The sequence below is a fragment of the Nipponia nippon genome, unplaced genomic scaffold, assembly GCF_047370975.1.
Source record: "Nipponia nippon isolate SJK-2023a ecotype South Korea unplaced genomic scaffold, ASM4737097v1 scaffold_5, whole genome shotgun sequence".
In the NCBI taxonomy this organism is placed as follows: Eukaryota; Metazoa; Chordata; class Aves; order Pelecaniformes; family Threskiornithidae; genus Nipponia; species Nipponia nippon.
In genome coordinates this window covers 54,081,043-54,098,505 of record NW_028262369.1, presented here as the reverse complement: position 1 = coordinate 54,098,505, position 17,463 = coordinate 54,081,043, and the positions used below count along the sequence as shown (strand labels likewise).

Below are 17,463 nucleotides of genomic sequence, written 5' to 3'. Positions count from 1 at the left end.
ACTGGACTTCAGACTTGTAAAAACACATATATTTCTCTCAAACTTTTACCAAGAACCTGCAGATCAATTCGTTTGCGTTCAGTGCCAGCTGTATTGGTTGCCATACACACATATCTTCCTGTGTCAGTAACATGTGCTGAATGGATATGTAGAGATCCATCCTCTAACATGGAATATCTGAAACAAAGCCATATATTTTTTTTCTACTATTCAATCAACAGAACCATGGCTATCCTGGTAGTGCAGAAGGAAAAGATGACTCAGCATACACAACAAATAGCCCAAACACATGGTGTCTTAATTTGGGCACACAGAGTTTTCTCATTTATTGCATTTATTCTGACTTCACTCTTTCCCAGCACATCCATTTACCAGGCAAATTATGAAATCTAGCTGACATAGTGATTTCACATAAATGATGACAGATTTGCAGAAAATATCCAAAAGCCCTTTTTAAGGGTTTCTCATTTAACCTTAAAAAAACGTAATTAATGCTTGTACATTTTCTTTTTTCCTTGAAATATAACTGAATCCTTCAGCATTTGCTCAGTTCTAGAAAATGCCAAACTACATCCCCTTAAAACAATCATAAGATAGAAAACATTCACTACAATAAAAGTCGATACTAGAACATGTATAGAAAGTTTTATATATTAGAAACTACAGAGTACACTCAAGTAGCTTTTGGTCTGCATGAAGTTGCTTGGCTTCATCCCAAAACTCTGTATATACATATATATATAAAAATACAAAGATCTTCCATGTTTACTGTTCAAAATCTTTAATATCAGAAGAATTATTATTACATTTGGTTGCCAAAGGAGTTTTTTGTCCTTCTTAACAATAAAAGGATGAGACCTTTGGTACTACTACTTTTCTCTAGAACAAATTCTTTGTATTACTGTTTCTATCACCGTATTTTCCACATTTTGGTCTATTTGAGATGATAGTACAAATATTAGTTCTGATCTGTGAAAACAAAACTAATTTACAAATCACAGATGTCTAATTAAGCTTTCTGTAATTAATACATTCTTAAAAAACAATGAAGAATATTTATGCTGACTTCTGGACAATACCTCGTATTGTTTCCAGTAAAAATAGCCCCATCCTTCCTCCATGTAATTCTCGGGGTTGGTACTCCTTCTGCAGTGCACTCCAGAACAGCAGAAGCATTTATATGCACAACAGCAGTCTGAGGGCTGCTTCGGATTGTAGGAGCCACTGTAAAGGGAAAAATTGCTGATGATGTAAGAAAAAAAACTTTACACTGCAATGATTGAAACTAAACACATGAAAACAGATGCAGTAACAGGTATGGGGATCACTGCAAAGCCAGAAACAAGTTTCTTACCATTTTGTGTAGTGCATGATAATTGCCATGATGCAGTAGGGAATGAAAAAGAAAGTTTGTCTGAAATGCACTGTAAAGATCATCTTTGCAAGTTACCACAAAGGGTATCATATAGCTAAAACAGTAAGAGAGTTCAGCTTATTTAATTCAGAAAATAAGGCTGTGGCGATATCCTTGCTTCCTACTTATAAATTAAGGAGAAAAAAGAATTTTAAGTGGACCAGTAAGGACAGTAATTAGCGGGGGCACAGTGTAATGCAGGTACATATTACTGGGTTGTGAACAGAATAGAAATAGTAAAAAAGTTCCTTATCATCATCTGAGTGTGAGAATAGAACAGTTTTTCATCAGACTAGATGTAAGAAAATAAATAGGTTTAAAATGAACTTCAGGCCTATGGCAGTACAGGACAGGTATCAAGATGGATAGGGCTCTTCAAGCTCTATCTTCCTACTATCTCCTGCTTACAGCTGCAGAGAAGGAGCCATAGTTTTCAAGTAACTTGCAAAACTGGTGGCCAAGCCAGCGATGAAACCTAGTACCCCAAGGCGCCAGTCAAATGCTTTTAAGAATTTTTCCAAATTTGTCCAAGAGCATTTCTCAGTCCTGGATTTGGGCATTCATTCTGGATGTATCCTGACTCCATATCAGGATGATGGCTAGATGCACAGCATCCTCCATCAGCAGAAAGCACAGATGGATGGAGAGGGAGCCCTGGTGAGTCCCCAACAGGTCCTTTAGTGTGAGGGACAGCTGTGGACTCAGGTGGTGGTACACATGGTCCCACAGTTTAGACACAGCCTAAGTGGCCAACACTTGGCTAGAAAGAGACGACTAATGCTTCTTTCTTGCCATTTGAACTCCTGCAGAGATACCATACAAAGACCAAAATTCACAAGACTGGATTCCATGATTTTACCATGTACTGTCAGCACGAACTCCCTGGTCATTTTTCCTGCGATATTACTTGCCACACATGTATAGCTTGCTGTATCGCTGAGGTCAGCATTATTGATCTGCAGATATCGCCCATTGGATAGGATTCGAACTCGAGGAGTTCCCTAAGGGGAAAGAGAGAGAGTTTGACAGATTTAACTTTACTGTTGTTCTCTTTATGAAAATAAAGAGCTTTGCAGGTCTACAGTGCCTCTAGAGCACCTGCTAAGTAGCCATTTGAAGTCAAAGCTTTTTTACCACAACCAGTCTGGATCAGATCTGCACGAATCACTGACAGTAATATCAACTACAAGTGTTCAAAAACCTTACTGGACAAAAAACAGTAGAAAAAGAACAGAAACTCAACCTTTTCTAGTATGTGCTACCCACACTTCGGATTAAATTGGAAGCTGACATTCCCATCTGCTCTTTTGGCTAGAAGATCCGAGAATAGCAACTACAACAGATAGGTGAAACTCCTCTGGTTCTGCACTTCTCTGCACTAGCAGCCTAGTATGCAGGCCTCATACTAGGCACCAACTCAACAAGTCTACCAGGGCAGAATAAACAACAGTGCTGAAGCCTCACAGGTGAAATGATTCACAGCCAGATTTTGGGTGATTGGTATTTCCTGTTGAGTACACAGCCTGTGCTATGGTTTCTAAACACAGAAGCAGGTAGATTACAAAAGACAGGCAACGAAGCTATCATTTAATCCTTGTGCTCTACTCAAGGTAGGTCAGAAAACCCATCTTTGAAAAAATACAAATTCAGCAATTCTTTTAGTGTTTAAATAAAGCCAGATTAGGTCAAGACGCTCCTACCTACTCTTCTTAACACTCGAGGTGCATTTCCAAATCAATGAAGAGTGCAAGAACTCCAAAGCTCTAGAGGTTAGATCTTTCTATAGTTCGGCTACCAAAAATGGTGGTGCTGCACAACTACATCATTAAGCATATAGAGGTCTAGAGTAGACCTCAAAATCTGCACAGTGGAAGACAACAAAACCAGGAGGAATGACACCCTCCACCACAAGGCTGTTTCATAAAATGCAGTGATGATTTAAATTGAAATAACACTGCAACCTGAAAACCTGACTTTCTCCAATCCTCTCTTGTCACCGTGAAACCTCAATTTTTCCAAGATAAGGAGAATGATATACCACAGAGCACCTCTCTTTCCATACTCAAGGAGAGTTCTTTCCCAGCTGCTTAGTATTAGTAGGCTATTACATTTCTTTGAGGTTGAGAAAGCAACCAGGCATTCAGGAGGACACTAATGTTTTCCTGATATCTGGAGTATATGTTTATATAAACTAAGCTGAAGAATGAAAAGGATGGTAGAGAACAGAATGAATAAACCTAAGTCTGCTACTTAAAGTACATGTGACAAATTAAGAGTGCCATATCTGAACTAAATTTATAACTTAAATTTAGTGTTGGAGGAGAGAGAAATTCCCTACTCTATTATAAATCAAAAGGCAGGGGATTGACCAACCAAGCCCTCACATACTAACATTGATTCATGAGGCAAGAGGAGACAAAAGTTATCAGCTGAATACATATGTCTATCATAGTGTTCCTCTATTCTTTGTTTTCTGGTGAATATTTGTAACAATGGCTTATTTTTGTGGTTTATTTTCATTAAGTACTGCTTTTAAAACACAAGCTTTCCAAGGAAGACTGAGGCAAAAAGCACTCACATACTTAACTTCCAAGCCTTGCCCAATCTTGCTTTCATAAAAAAAAAAAAAATAAATCACTACCCAATTAAAGAATTAACCATTCAGCAGAAGAGTGTTTCTGTTAAACTTCTTTCTAGCCAGTTCTTGTGCTACATTCAAGTTAACATTCCCTAGCAGCACTTAGTAAGATATAATCGCCCATCATATTCTTACTTCTTCCACTAATATTTCATTCTTCTAAATTTACAATGGAGAAAAAGTCTGAGGAATAACATGTCAGAAGGAAAGCAAATAAGCAGAACTTCAGGTGAAGACTACTGACGGACTACAGTTAAGGGAGACACAGTTCATAAGCTGAATTTGTTTCCTCTTTATTAATGAATAAAGATCAATTGAGGGAAAATTATCAATTAAGTTCAATTAAGAACTGAACTTAAATTGTTCAGTTGGAAAGCACCTGGTTTCTGAGGGATCCCAAGGATGAGGATGGGAAGTAAAAAATTCTTTCTGTATAAACCACCCTCATCTTGCTAGTTGTCTCTCAACCAGCAAAGACTCGATGCCTTAACATGACACTACATGGAATTCTGAGTGAAAAAGATGCATTTGATACAAAACTGTGGTGATTAGCAACCCATTTTCTTTTTTTTTTTTTTTTTTCTCCAGCGTTAAGAATTTTGATTCCTTTCTAAATGCTACTAGAATATGAGGATGCATAATATACCCAAAGGAAATATATAGTGTAGTCTTTTCTCAGCTACCTTTCCTGGGAAGCCATTCAGGAGTATACCGAAGGCTTCTAGCATTGTTCAGAGGATCCAGGAGGAGCAAGGGATCCCCCTAAAGGAAAAAAGAACAAGTAACAGCGGGATGGCCACTTCACATGCTTGCTAGCTTCAGGTACTCATTTAGGACTAACTATATTTGTACTGGGACTACTCAGCTTCTCTTGAATTCAAGGCACCATAACTTGGACTGCACTGAAGGGGCAAGTGAGCAGAATAAGAAACCTCAAGCACTGTGTGTAAAAAATAAAGGGAGCAAAAGGCTAGTACAAATAATGTAACCGCTATACCTCTAAGAGTTCTCCATTTTTAAGCCATGAGATTGCTGGAGGTGGCACAGCATCTGACTTGCATTCCAGTATAACTTGTCTGTTCTGCAACACGGTGAGGTCCTGTGGACCACTGGTACCAGCAATGTTAGGAGGAACTGTTACAAAAATTAAGAAAAAAATAAACACCACACATATGAGCTACTGTTAAAATTATTAATTGAAAATTGCCAATTTATTTCTTAAGTTTAAAATAAATGCAAAGCCACAGTATCATTAATTAGTTCTACGTTTCAATACCTGTGTTAAATATATCACATTTTTACTGGTGAACTTGTTTCTTAAGTCAACGCACTGGAAACTACTGTGACAGAAATGAATTTGAAGTCCATTCTCAGTGAGAGTACCAGCATTTAAGCCAGATGGAGCAGAGATCACCAAAGTTCCGTAAACTGTTCATCAATAAACATGGGAGCTATAATCTTCAAGAATAAACTCGAGGCATACTGGAGAACTGCAGAAGTCCCATGACTTTACTGTCATTACGTGTTATGTATTCACTTCTAAATACATTTCTTACCTTTTTCTACTGAAAAACTAAGACGATCATAGATATCAGTATACTTCACATCCTTTTTCAGTAAGCACAATAAACTCAATACAGCTGAATACTGATATCTATAACCTTCCTAGGTATTCAAAATATAAGACTTGGAATTATAACAGAAATCAGTTGCATCAGGTGGAACTTTCCCTTTTAATTGTGTGTCGTGTTCAGAATAGTTACCCTTATTCAGAAATGTTAATTATAACCATATGGTATAATATCACTTTCCCAAAACACATAATATTTCTTCTTTAGTAATATGTAACGTGTTAAATGAGATACCTTAGTAGTTTACAGTTGGAAGGAATAATTTTTTTTCCTAAATTAAACTTACCATGCACTCTTACTAAATATTCCTTATCATCATCTCCTGCTGGGCTAGATGCCAAACACGTGTATCTTCCTGTGTCCTCCACCTAGAAACACACAAACAACTTCAGTAGAAACCTCAGAATATGGGAACAATTGAGAAAAACTGTGAAATACAAATATTGACGGCAACATATAACAGGCAGCACTTAAACACACAGTAGATAAGGAATTTCTGAAAATAAATTAATAAAGGTCTTGAAAACGTCTTTATTTTACCATGGTGGGATTGTACAGAGATGGCTTAGGAGTTGCAGGACCCCCTAAAATCTCTCTGGATAATGTGCCTCCAGCAAGAACTCTTCTCTTTGTGATGCTTTGTGATACAGGTAATCAATAAAGACAGAACTGGTTATAGGTAGCCATCTAAGAAAGGGTCAGTTCTGAGTACTAAGGAAATCTTTTTGTGCACGCATGCTCATTGATATCTTTATGCTTTCTCCTTCCCATAAAGGCTTCATTGTAAAGCCAAGAAGTGTTTGCTTTACAAACACAATGAGCAGCAATCAGACCCGAGACCTGTCCCACTTCTGTTTGGTGAACTTCAGTCTGGCTGTCCATAGCTGCATACAGCCTTAGTTTATTGGTGCAGGTTTTTAAAGGTTATATTTCCCTGGACTTTTATTGTCTGAATTAATCTGAAAGTCTTTCTATTGTCTTTATTTATTTTTTCTTAACTTGCACACAGATCACTGCAAATGCAGCTTTTCTCTGTAATCTATGGCTTATACATGTGAGAAGCAAATGGATATTAGGAAAATCCGAGCTAATGGAAAAAGAAGAAAGGCTGAGGAGGAACTATAAAACTATAAAAAGAAGAAAAGCAAGAGAGAGTAACAAGAGTCAAATAGGCAGGAAACGAACAACAGATTACAGACACAGACTAAAACCAGAAATAAATCCAGAAAAAGACGAGTCCCTAGCATTCATTGTTCTGCTTTGTAACGAGACGCACCAATAAATAAAAATATTAAAATAACTCTGAAATGAACTTGAAGTAATAATGCTCAGAAGAGGCAGAAGTGCTTGAGCACTCTCAACCTATAATACTACTACTTGTTCTGTACAGGAAACTCCAAGGCAAGGCTTGAAAAATATATTCTCCAACCACAAATGCAGGTGGATAATTTTATAGAGGCTTTTTAGGACATCTCTTAGGATGGTCCTATTAGCAGGCAGTTCTGCGCACTCCTCTAGGGTTTGCAAAACTGAGCCTATTTTGAAACAAATACTTTACCTGAGCACTGGTTATTCGAAGGGCTTCTCTTAGGATGTGAACATTATCATTTTGCAGAAGTGGGCGCCCATCCTTCATCCATGAGATTTTGGGGACTGGAATGCCAGAAGAGATGCAGAGAAGTTCAAGAGGGTTGTTAATGATGACAGAGAGCTCTTCTGGTTGATCTGAACCATTGATGTGAGGCGGCTCTGTGGAAAGAAAAACATTCGAGTTCTTTATTGACTCAAAAAGCCTAGAAAACCTGATACACAGCCTTGTGGTTAGAGTCTGTAGAATTAGTCTACGTTAGTATTATTTCTGACTGTGTCATGAATTCGCTGAGTATCTATAACTTCCATCTGCCTCTGTCTGTTAATTTGCATACCTTGAGTTGGAATTATTAGTTAGAAAATGTTTTCATACTCCCAAGTAAAAAATATTATATAATATCAGTGAATATATTTATTAGCCCTTTAGCTGTTGTACCTTCAGCTATGCTATCATTCTGTCAAGCTGAATTCCTACTAACCAAAGTTATTAATTTAAACCAAATTACTTTGTAAATTAGTTTATTATTAATTATAGCATATTTCAGTACTTGAGAAACGGGGAAAAAAATATATAGTATATTACACTCATACATCTTTAGTTATCTTCCATTTCCTTATTTCTCTCATTTATCACAGCAAATGTTTCTTGAAAATACTCCTTATCCCTAGACATTTTTTCAGTTGTTGTCCAGAGCAGATACTAATTTACTGCTTGCATTTTGTTCAACTGGAAGGTTAACACTTACCCAGCACTTTTAGTGAAAAGTGCTTGCTGGTATCTCCAGCTTCATTGGATGCTACACAAGTGTATTTGCCTGTGTCACCAATCTCTGCTTTTACAAAATGAAGGACCATTCCTTGGTTACTTGACGTCAGGTGAGCTCCGAGGCTTAAAGGATGTCCATTTTTAAACCAGGACATAGTTGGGGCAGGAGTGCCATCAGTAAGACACTTCATCGAAGCTGAACTGCCTTTTACTACAGTCACATCCTCTGTTCCTCCTGCGTTATCCAAGCTTGGTGGTACTGCCACGAAACAAAGATCTGATTCATACAGAGTACAACCCAGATGTTAATTCTGCATATACAAGAGGCTGGAATGCAGCTACCCTTTTGGATTTTCCCACTTACATTCATGTTTAGCACGTGTTAAAATTCACTTAGAAATTATATATTATTATTCTCTCTAAAAAACCTGTGACACATTATGGGTGCCAATTCAAGTAAGGACTCCTCTAGGGTTAAAAAACTTTCCATTAAAAAAAACATCACATTGAAAAATTAATGTTTCCCTAATGACTACCTATGTAAGATATACTTGTGGCTGTCTGCAACTTTGTGTTGGTGAAAAAGAAAACTGAATATTAGGTTTAAGAAAGTAAGAAATAATATTCTTCACATAATCATTTCAGAGAAACTCACCAAAAACTTGAAGGTTGTAATGTTTGTTGTCCACTCCGGCCCTGTTAGATGCTACGCAAGTGTACACACCAGTATCAGATATCTGCACTCGGGCAAGTCTAAAAAGAAAACCATTTTAAGCAAGCAGTAAATGTAATACATTATCTTTATTATGGCACGGTTTGGATCAAATTTTATTCTTGCTTCCAAAAATACTAGCAGAATTATGCTGATATAGCAAAAGAGAACAGAAAACTCAGCTAGTTAATATAGATGAAAACCAACCTGAGAATTTGCCCAGCTGACAGCAACCTGATTTGGGAGGAGACAGACAGAGGAAGGCCATTCTTTAGCCAGTTTATCTGTGGTGGTGGGGTTCCAGTAGCAGTACATTCAATATTGAGGGAGGTGTCCAAAAGGGCAGTGAGGTCCTCTGGTTCATCTTTATCATTGGCTATTGTTGGAGGAACTACATTTTGCAAATGTTGAAAAGGAAGATATTATAACTGGCTCTTAAAATTATTCCACATGTGTTATGTTGCAGGAAATCCTGCATCTAATGCCCCATAGGCAATTAAATGAGAAGATCCCCATTTTTTTAAACAGTAAATCCTCTAACAATAATATTGAGCACTAATAAATATCCATTTACATATTTAAAATCAGATGCACTTTAGAATGATAGTAAAATGATCTCTGACTTGTCAGGCTGTGGCAAACGAGGGAAGCTTATGGGGAGAGAATGACAATGCAGGAAGGAGCAAGTGGTCAAGCCTTAGCGGGGATGGGCTGAACCACCTAAGGGCCAGATGGGACTTGGCAGTTTGCTGCCACTCAAACTTACCTACTTAAATAAATCTTAAATAAAGTGAAAGCTAGAATCATGCAAGAGGAAAGTTAGTTTATTAACTTCTAGATGTATATGCTGACTTAATTTATAAACATAGAAAATTTCAAAATGCAAAGTTGAGTATTTCTGGATGATTATTCTAACAGAACTGCTTTTTGGGCTTTCTGGTTTTATATGTTAGTTTGAAAGCCCTGGTCTTGGGGGCAATAGGGGACTCACTATATAAAGAAGGCCCAGCCACACGCAGCTCCAAGCTCTGGCTGACTTAAGATCCTATCATGCATCATGACAGTTGCATAGATAAGACCATTTAAGTTGGTTGTTGGTTATTGCTTGAACCTCAACCAATACAAACTGACCAAAAAAGTCTCCACTGTTATGTAGTGCCATTCTGTCCCAAAAAGATCTGATGTGGTCATTCAGTATTGTTATTTATTATATCAAAGGTCATCTCTTGCCACTCTGCTCGTATTCCAATTGATTGTGAGTCTCTGTATAACTGGGACGGACACTTACACCACTGTGAATCGCTGCCTATGCGGAACTCTTCACACTGGTCATTGTACTTCATGATCACATTTTTCACAAATTAAAATGTCCACTCTCTACACTGCTAAAGACGACCTATGCTCACTATCTTCTGTATGTCAAATTGTGCAAGAGAAGAATTTCATTCAAAACTCTACCATTTTTCTTTTAAACTCTAGGGACCTTTAACTATTAGCTCCCTACCGTACTACTCTGGTTTTAGCTGATGTACTTTGACTGGAATTAGTGAAGATAAACTAATACAACAAAAAAATCAGTATCATACTAAATCAGCCTCAAGTGTATCTTTCTTTACAAGAAAAAAAGATCACTGCAAGCAGAATTCCTCTATTATGAAATACAAAGGAATTAATTTCTGTTTATCCCAAAACACATTTACCAGCAATTTCAATTGTTTTGTCATTGACAGAACATCCTGTGTAATATACGGTGATATCTACAGTACATGAAATTAGAAACACATGCATGTAGTATTACCCTGAAGACTGGCATTCATTTCTTGTCCCTCTCTTGGGAGTGCTTACAAAGATAGGATTATGGACCAGATTTCAGTTTCACATCTGTGAAAACTCACCATATACATTCAAGTTGAAAATTCGGTCTTCCTCTCCTGCAGGATTAGTAGCCACACAAGTGTATTTTCCTGTATCAGAACTGAGAGCTCTGAAAATGTTTAATGTGCTGCCATCTGGAGTTACTCTACAAGGAAGGTCATAAAACATGATGAGTTTGTTTACTTATTCCTATGACCTGGCAAATAAACAGTCAGTTTTGTACATTTAAATCAACTACCCCATCCGTCTTGGGAATTCGGCAAGAGAACCATTATTTTTGCAAAATATTATTATTAGAGATAGGCTAGGAAGTTTTTCCTGGAGAAGTCCTGTTTAACCTTGTATTAGGATGCAATTCCAACCAGGCTTTTGAAGAACCCATAATGAAAAGCATCAAGAGTAAAATGCTTCCATGTCTCAGATCTTTCCCCTCCAAAGGCACTTAATGGAACTTATTAACTGAGAAAGAAATAGATATCATACACTTATCTCTGTACAAAAACAATAAAATTTTTAAAAAAATCAAAGTAGTAACAAAGTATATTAGATTTAAAAAAGCTAGAGGGAGATGATGTTCTTAATCTGGCTAAGCTAAGACTCAGGCCCTCTTTACACTCCTTCCTTAGAGCCCTCTTTTATGCCCCCTCTTTAGGGCCCTACGAGGTTTAAAATTATATAAGAATGCAGTGGTTGCTTATTTTTGCTTGCCTTATTCTTTGTAAATCGTCACTGGCAACTGTTTTTCCATCTTTAAGCCATTGCATAACAGGCTTGGGCACTCCATTGGCACTGCAGACAAGCTGGATGCTTTCTCCCAGGAGGACACTGACCTCACTAGGCATTTCAGAACCAACAATATTAGGAGGAACTGGAAATGCATGATGGAGGGAAGAGAAGATTCATCAGCAAGAAACATAATCTAAACTATAAAAAGTTACACTGCAGTAGCTCATGAGTACTAGCATTTATTGCAGTACCTCCATTCAAATCTAGTTTAGAAAGTATATGATTATACTGTTTCTAGAGGAGGTTCTGCAAAGATAAATTCAAAGCCATTTTAATCATTCCTTAAAACAGCTAATTTACAAAATTATAAAAAACATGTCTCTTTGCCATTATATTTAATATCTACAGTTATCTGCTCAAACAATGCTAACATGTACAATAATATTATGACAAAATCCCATTTCATTGAACATCACAATGCACTGCAACGACATGCCTGTTTAACTCTTGAGCATATGCTTACTGCAGTCAAATGCTCTAATGCATCAAGACCATCATATTCCTGTTAACAGACACACACTCCATCCTAACCAGTCGCCATTTTTAGCCTGTTCTCCTAAAGAACAAGGATGACAGTCATGCTATCCCCATCAAGTCAAGACTGTCAGTCCCACCAGTAAGTTTCGAGCATTCCAAGCTATTTCAGTCAACACTCGATCAAACAAGCAGCTTGATATTCATAAACTTCAATTCATAAACTTGGGGAAAAAAACGGCTGGCAGGCAGGGACACACAAAAAAACCAGCACCCCCAAAGAACGATCACTATGACGAACAGTTACTAGTTCTGTTTGGCCTGCTGATGGACAGCTATCACGCATGATGTGCCAGCACATTCAGCTCACAGCTGATGCTGCCTCTTCTTCCTCAACCAGCAACTGCTGGCATGGAAAGGAACGATGGCAGAAAGCCGGAGATGCTATACAACACATGTGTTATCAGACACAGGAGGGAACTAGCACAATTAATGGGGGTGAGTCACTAGGAGCAGAGGAACACAGAGATAGTTGCAATGTAAGGGTGATGCGCAGCAAGGCAGGAGACAATTCCATAACAAATTAGGGTTTCTCATTTGAATGAGGCGGGGGGTGGGGGGTGGGTCATAAGGAAATTCTGCCAGTATTTCTTTGCTATCTCCTCCTATTTGCTATGGCAAAAAAGGCAACAGGTATCACTGCTTCTGAATCCATATATGTGTGGTGCTCCACACAATCAGCCAACATAGCTTCAGTGTTCAGCAGGAGGAAGGATGTGATCAGCAACAAACACACACAGCCTTCCTGATTGCTTGCAAGTTCTCCTACAATCAGAGGTTAAGAATATTCTTTTTCATGCAAATTTCTGACTAACAGTATATAATCCTCCAACCATTTTTCCCCACTGGTTGCAGATGACAGAAATAATGGTCCGAATTCTCCACTTTTCTACACGTTTATATTATCTCAGTGTCTCTAGGACAGACATAGTATCATACTCAACCAATTATCAACCAGTTCTGCTCACTGCACTCTCATGTCTTACCTTGAACGGAAAGCACATAACTTTTCTGAGCTTTTCCCTCTATATTTGAGGCAATACATGTGTAGGTCCCACTGTCTGGAAGCTGAGAGCGAGCAATCTGAAGCTTGTTTCCACCAGATAAAATATGAACTTCAAGAGAATCAGAGTTTTCTGAAAATATGTAAACAAGTAGTCATGTCAAACCAGGCCACAGAGAGCAAACGCATCTTGAGAAATTTTTCCATCAAAATTTCAAAACAAAGATTCCAATTAGTTAACATAAGCGTCTGTCTAGAGACAGATGAAGAAGAAACAAAAAATAGACAGCTAATAGCACAGTGATGCCCCAAAGGGGAAAAAAAGAGCAGAAAAGAGTGTGAGAGAATGTTACCTATTGGTTTTCCATTCTTAAGCCACACTAATGTTGGTGAAGGAATTCCAGTAGCATCACACATAAAGGTAACAGGATTACCGATAGTTTCATTGACTGACTCTTGTTCAGGGCCTTCTATATTTGGTGGCACTATAAATTGAATGGAAGCAATAAGAATGGTTTGGTTACCAAATCTTTTCGTAAAATGATTTTGAATTGTCTACTCTACAATGTCAATGGTATTATAATAACTACTGCAGATCATGCAGAGTATGCTCACCATAAACATTAAGATGGAAATTTTTATCATCTTGCCCTGCAATATTTATGGCTTTGCACACATATTGGCCTGTGTCAGAAACCTAAAATAAAAATAAATTAAAACAAAACTTATTATGGAGTCTTATTTTAATGCTACGGTTCAGATATATTAACAGCCTTTCCCTCTGCCAACTCAAGGTCCTTTTCACAGAATGAAAGGCCTCCAGCAAATAAATCTCCTACGTACAGCTAGCAGAATACACCAATAAAGAGCAAAATAATTGCTTAACAGCAGCAGAATAGCAGCAGATGCAGCATCCCACAAGTCTGGCCTACCTCTGCACCCTTGATTCGTAACGTTTGCCCATCTGCTAAGATCTCCACATTTGCAGACTCTGAAATTATGTGCCTGTTCTTGTACCAGGTGATGACTGGTGGTGGAATAGCATTGGATTCACACTCTAACATCACTGGGGTGCCCACTCTCGCATTCAGCACTGTCAGTGAGGTTCCACTATGGTCTTTGATGCTTGGGGGCACTGCAGAAGAAGCTCAGAGTTATTTCTGCCTTTGTTTTGTGAGAGGACAGGAAACGACCTTATAAAAATAAATACAAAATACTGCATTTTCAAAGCAATAGATATCATTTCAGAAAATATTAAAAAACAAACCCAGAACAGTTAGGAAACTCTTCTTCTGACTTTCCCCAGCTTGGTTTCTGGCAATACAAATATATTCACCATCATCTCGTAGTTTGGCTCGGGGAATCTGCAGAGTACGAGCACCTGAAGTAAATAGAGAAGGCTTGAGATTTATTCTGTGGTTATTGTATCAATCTCAAATGCTATTTTAAAATTGCAAGTCCAGACTAAGCACAGGCACTAAATTAACCTCAGATTCAAAAAAGCACTGCATTGCCATTGCTTTTTAAGTTCATTAATCATTAAAAAAAAAAAATCCAGCCAAGAAAACTAAAATTTTAGGGTAAAATTCATTAGTGCTGTTAATTATAAGTTTGGACCACAGATACTCCTTTTAGACCTGTTTCTTTTGTAGCTGCTAACTGCTGTCTCCTAACATAACTCTGCCTTTTCCACTTAACTCTGTCACTGTCCCATTCTTCATTCCCCAGTCTCACCCGTCTCCATTCATGAAGCTACTTATTGCCTGTGCCTACATTACAAATCTGCACAGGCACCTCTACTGCCATTAAGCAATTTCCATGTCTATGCTTTAGCCTGTGCTGTAACACAGCCCCCAGACACATAATACCAGCAAGACAGGACTGAGCACCACAGCAAGTGATCTGCAGTTGATACCTTGGGCTGAAAATAAACAGCAGAGGCAGAAATGAGACAGACACTCAGGGACCTTATTGAGTGAGAAGTTTCGAATGGTTAAGACAACCTTCAAATACAAGGATTTCTTCCTGAGAGTTCAGCATGGTTAATCCAGTTTCACACTGAAGTCAATGGGAAGGTTTTTACTTTTTGTCATCCAAGCCATCAGAATTTAACTTAGCCTCCATCACAATTTCTCATCATTTCTCTGACAGGTGAGCCAAAGTGACTCAACTTTAATCCACACCTGTTTCAGGGCACCTCTGTTATGTGACTTGTCCTCTAGTCTTTTCCACATAGTTTATTTCAGTGCTTTCAGTCTGAGCTAGTTTTCTTTAAAAGTGAACCCACCCAACAGCCAAGAAATTATTAAACACAGTAGGCCAAGCGTCTTGTCTACTCACTGGAGCAATACTAAGGATATACTGGCTTCATAAATAATGGTCATTGCCCTTATCAAGGCAAAACAGACAGAAGTTGAGTCCAAAGGCTGTAGAAATAGCTGAGATTCCTCACCAGGCACAATAAAAGTGTTGGTATTCGAACTGATAGGTTTCCCATTCTTGAGCCAGCTGAGATCAGGAGGTGGAAAGCCAGTGACCTCACAAGTCAGAGAGATGAAGTTATTCACCACCACAGTCAAATTCTCAGGATTAGTACCAACAACACTTGGAGGAACTGCAGAGAGAAATACATTAATAGCACCTACCGTAGCACCAGCGAACAATATTCTACAAGATCCTGATTTACTAAAACAAAGCTGAAGTGCTGAGTTTTGCCAAAGGGTCAAGTTGCAAAAATCTTTCAGATCCTATGAATGGATCCGCTGCTTTTTGGATGTATCTGGAAATATGACTGAAGCCAATCTACTGGTCATTCCTCTTCTTATAATTCACAAAAATTTCAATGGTTTCATCTGCAGTCCTTCTGTGCTTGAGACTTGGGAAGGCTAATTAACCTATAAGAGAACCTGTGGTTTCTGACTAACGCACTATCAATTTTAAAACACTGTACTCATAGGACACTTGCTATGTAAGGCAGGACAGATTAAATTTACCTTGTCGGGATATGTAGAATGACTAGGTATAATTTGTTCCTGATATTGTATTGCTCCTATTCTTTCTGAAATGGTCCATTTTCTCATTATAGAGAACAAAAAAATGATTCCTTCTGATACAGTTCAGAAGTTAACCAGACAAACCTGTTGTTTAATAGTGAGCTAAGCAGTTTAAAATTCTGGCACGCAAGCACTGCTCTAAGGGGTGCATTTTTAAGCTTACGAGTCTCAATATTTTTAAACACAAGAATGTTTTGACATTTGACTTTTCTACAAGAACTATTTAAAATGAAATAACTGTAAATCTCTTCCTTTTAATAAAACCCAAGTTTTAGTTTCCATGTTTTTGCAGTGTGGATATATAAAACACTTAAGAGGAAAGCAAAAGCATGTTCTTGGCTCTGTTGGGTGGAAAAAATCATTCCAGAGAACACATGGAATCCTCTTCTTCAAAGACAGAAATGTTAAAGTATTTTGGACCATATCCACCAGAAATACTCCAGCTGCTTTCTGTCACTTGAATGACACAAAACAGTCATTAAGCCAAGTTTATTGCTCCTCTGTGGCACTGCAGAAACAAGAGAAGTCAATGTAAATGGCTGAATTCAGTCCATATTTTTCAGCTTGGAATAACTGAAGGTTATTTCCCTGATAATGAGTGTAAAATGGTTCACTAGAATAAATGGAGAATTCTGATCTGATGACATTTCATAGTTATTTATATTTATTTACTTTTACAGTTACTTTCCCACAGATGTGATTATTGGCAGTGCAAAATAGTGAGCAATTAAATATACAGGGCCAAATCTGAGCTATCTTTTAATGAATTTTGCTTAAACTATATAAATGGTACATTTCAAATTCTGCAAGCTTCATGGCATGTGCAAGTCACTCACAAATGTACCAGAGGTAATCTGCATACAGATGCAGTAAGGGGCTCAATTTTTGTATTCAGTGTGAAAATTACCTATTTATTATGTATTAAGGTTAGAGGTTGAGATTTTTAAAATGGATGCTTATTTTCAGTGTTTTAGAAGGTTTTATTTTTGTTTTATTACTCACCTTTGAGGCAAGAAGTAAATTTTTTAACTTATTAAAGAGCAACATCTTTAATATTTTATTTAAATTTATGAAAGTGGTTCCATTAGAAACAGACAAAAATGCTGGAAAATAACCTTTTTTTGACACTGATGAAACAAAGATCATGCTGCTTATTGATAATGCATTTTCATCAGTGCTTCACCCTGGGTGGTCCTCTCCTGAACAGCTATAGTCTAATTTTTCAAATAAAACCACATTCAGAGATTAATAGACCTAAATTGGTAATACTATTGAGCTAGAATTGAAGCTTCATGCAAATATTTCTTTTAAAATAATAGTATTAGACTATAGTCATTATAAACAAATATTTTGAAGACAAGACGTTTAAATTAAAACAGAAATGTCAAGAAAAGCAAAATATTTTGATTTTTAAAAAATCTCAAACATCAGGAAATCTGGATAGACTCCACTGAAAGAAAA

At 37.5% G+C, this 17,463-nt stretch overlaps 1 protein-coding gene across 4 annotated transcripts in view; it reads right to left on the bottom strand.

Moving 5' to 3' along the window:
* HMCN1 (hemicentin 1) overlaps nucleotides 1-17,463 on the bottom strand; it is a 207,033-nt gene that overhangs the window by 33,331 nt on the left and 156,239 nt on the right. For all 4 annotated transcript variants that reach the window (XM_087733811.1, XM_087733813.1, XM_087733812.1 and 1 more), the window contains 17 exons: nucleotides 15,402-15,563; nucleotides 14,217-14,330; nucleotides 13,882-14,084; nucleotides 13,565-13,646; nucleotides 13,303-13,434; nucleotides 12,933-13,082; nucleotides 11,335-11,494; nucleotides 10,647-10,771; nucleotides 8,959-9,142; nucleotides 8,695-8,792; nucleotides 8,020-8,298; nucleotides 7,242-7,432; nucleotides 5,970-6,051; nucleotides 5,050-5,186; nucleotides 2,274-2,415; nucleotides 1,080-1,224; nucleotides 50-177 (listed from right to left, as the gene is read on the bottom strand). In XM_087733811.1, the coding sequence (XP_087589937.1) occupies nucleotides 50-177; nucleotides 1,080-1,224; nucleotides 2,274-2,415; nucleotides 5,050-5,186; nucleotides 5,970-6,051; nucleotides 7,242-7,432; nucleotides 8,020-8,298; nucleotides 8,695-8,792; nucleotides 8,959-9,142; nucleotides 10,647-10,771; nucleotides 11,335-11,494; nucleotides 12,933-13,082; nucleotides 13,303-13,434; nucleotides 13,565-13,646; nucleotides 13,882-14,084; nucleotides 14,217-14,330; nucleotides 15,402-15,563 (2,514 nt within the window). The remainder of the gene's footprint in view (nucleotides 1-49; nucleotides 178-1,079; nucleotides 1,225-2,273; nucleotides 2,416-5,049; nucleotides 5,187-5,969; nucleotides 6,052-7,241; nucleotides 7,433-8,019; nucleotides 8,299-8,694; nucleotides 8,793-8,958; nucleotides 9,143-10,646; nucleotides 10,772-11,334; nucleotides 11,495-12,932; nucleotides 13,083-13,302; nucleotides 13,435-13,564; nucleotides 13,647-13,881; nucleotides 14,085-14,216; nucleotides 14,331-15,401; nucleotides 15,564-17,463) is intronic.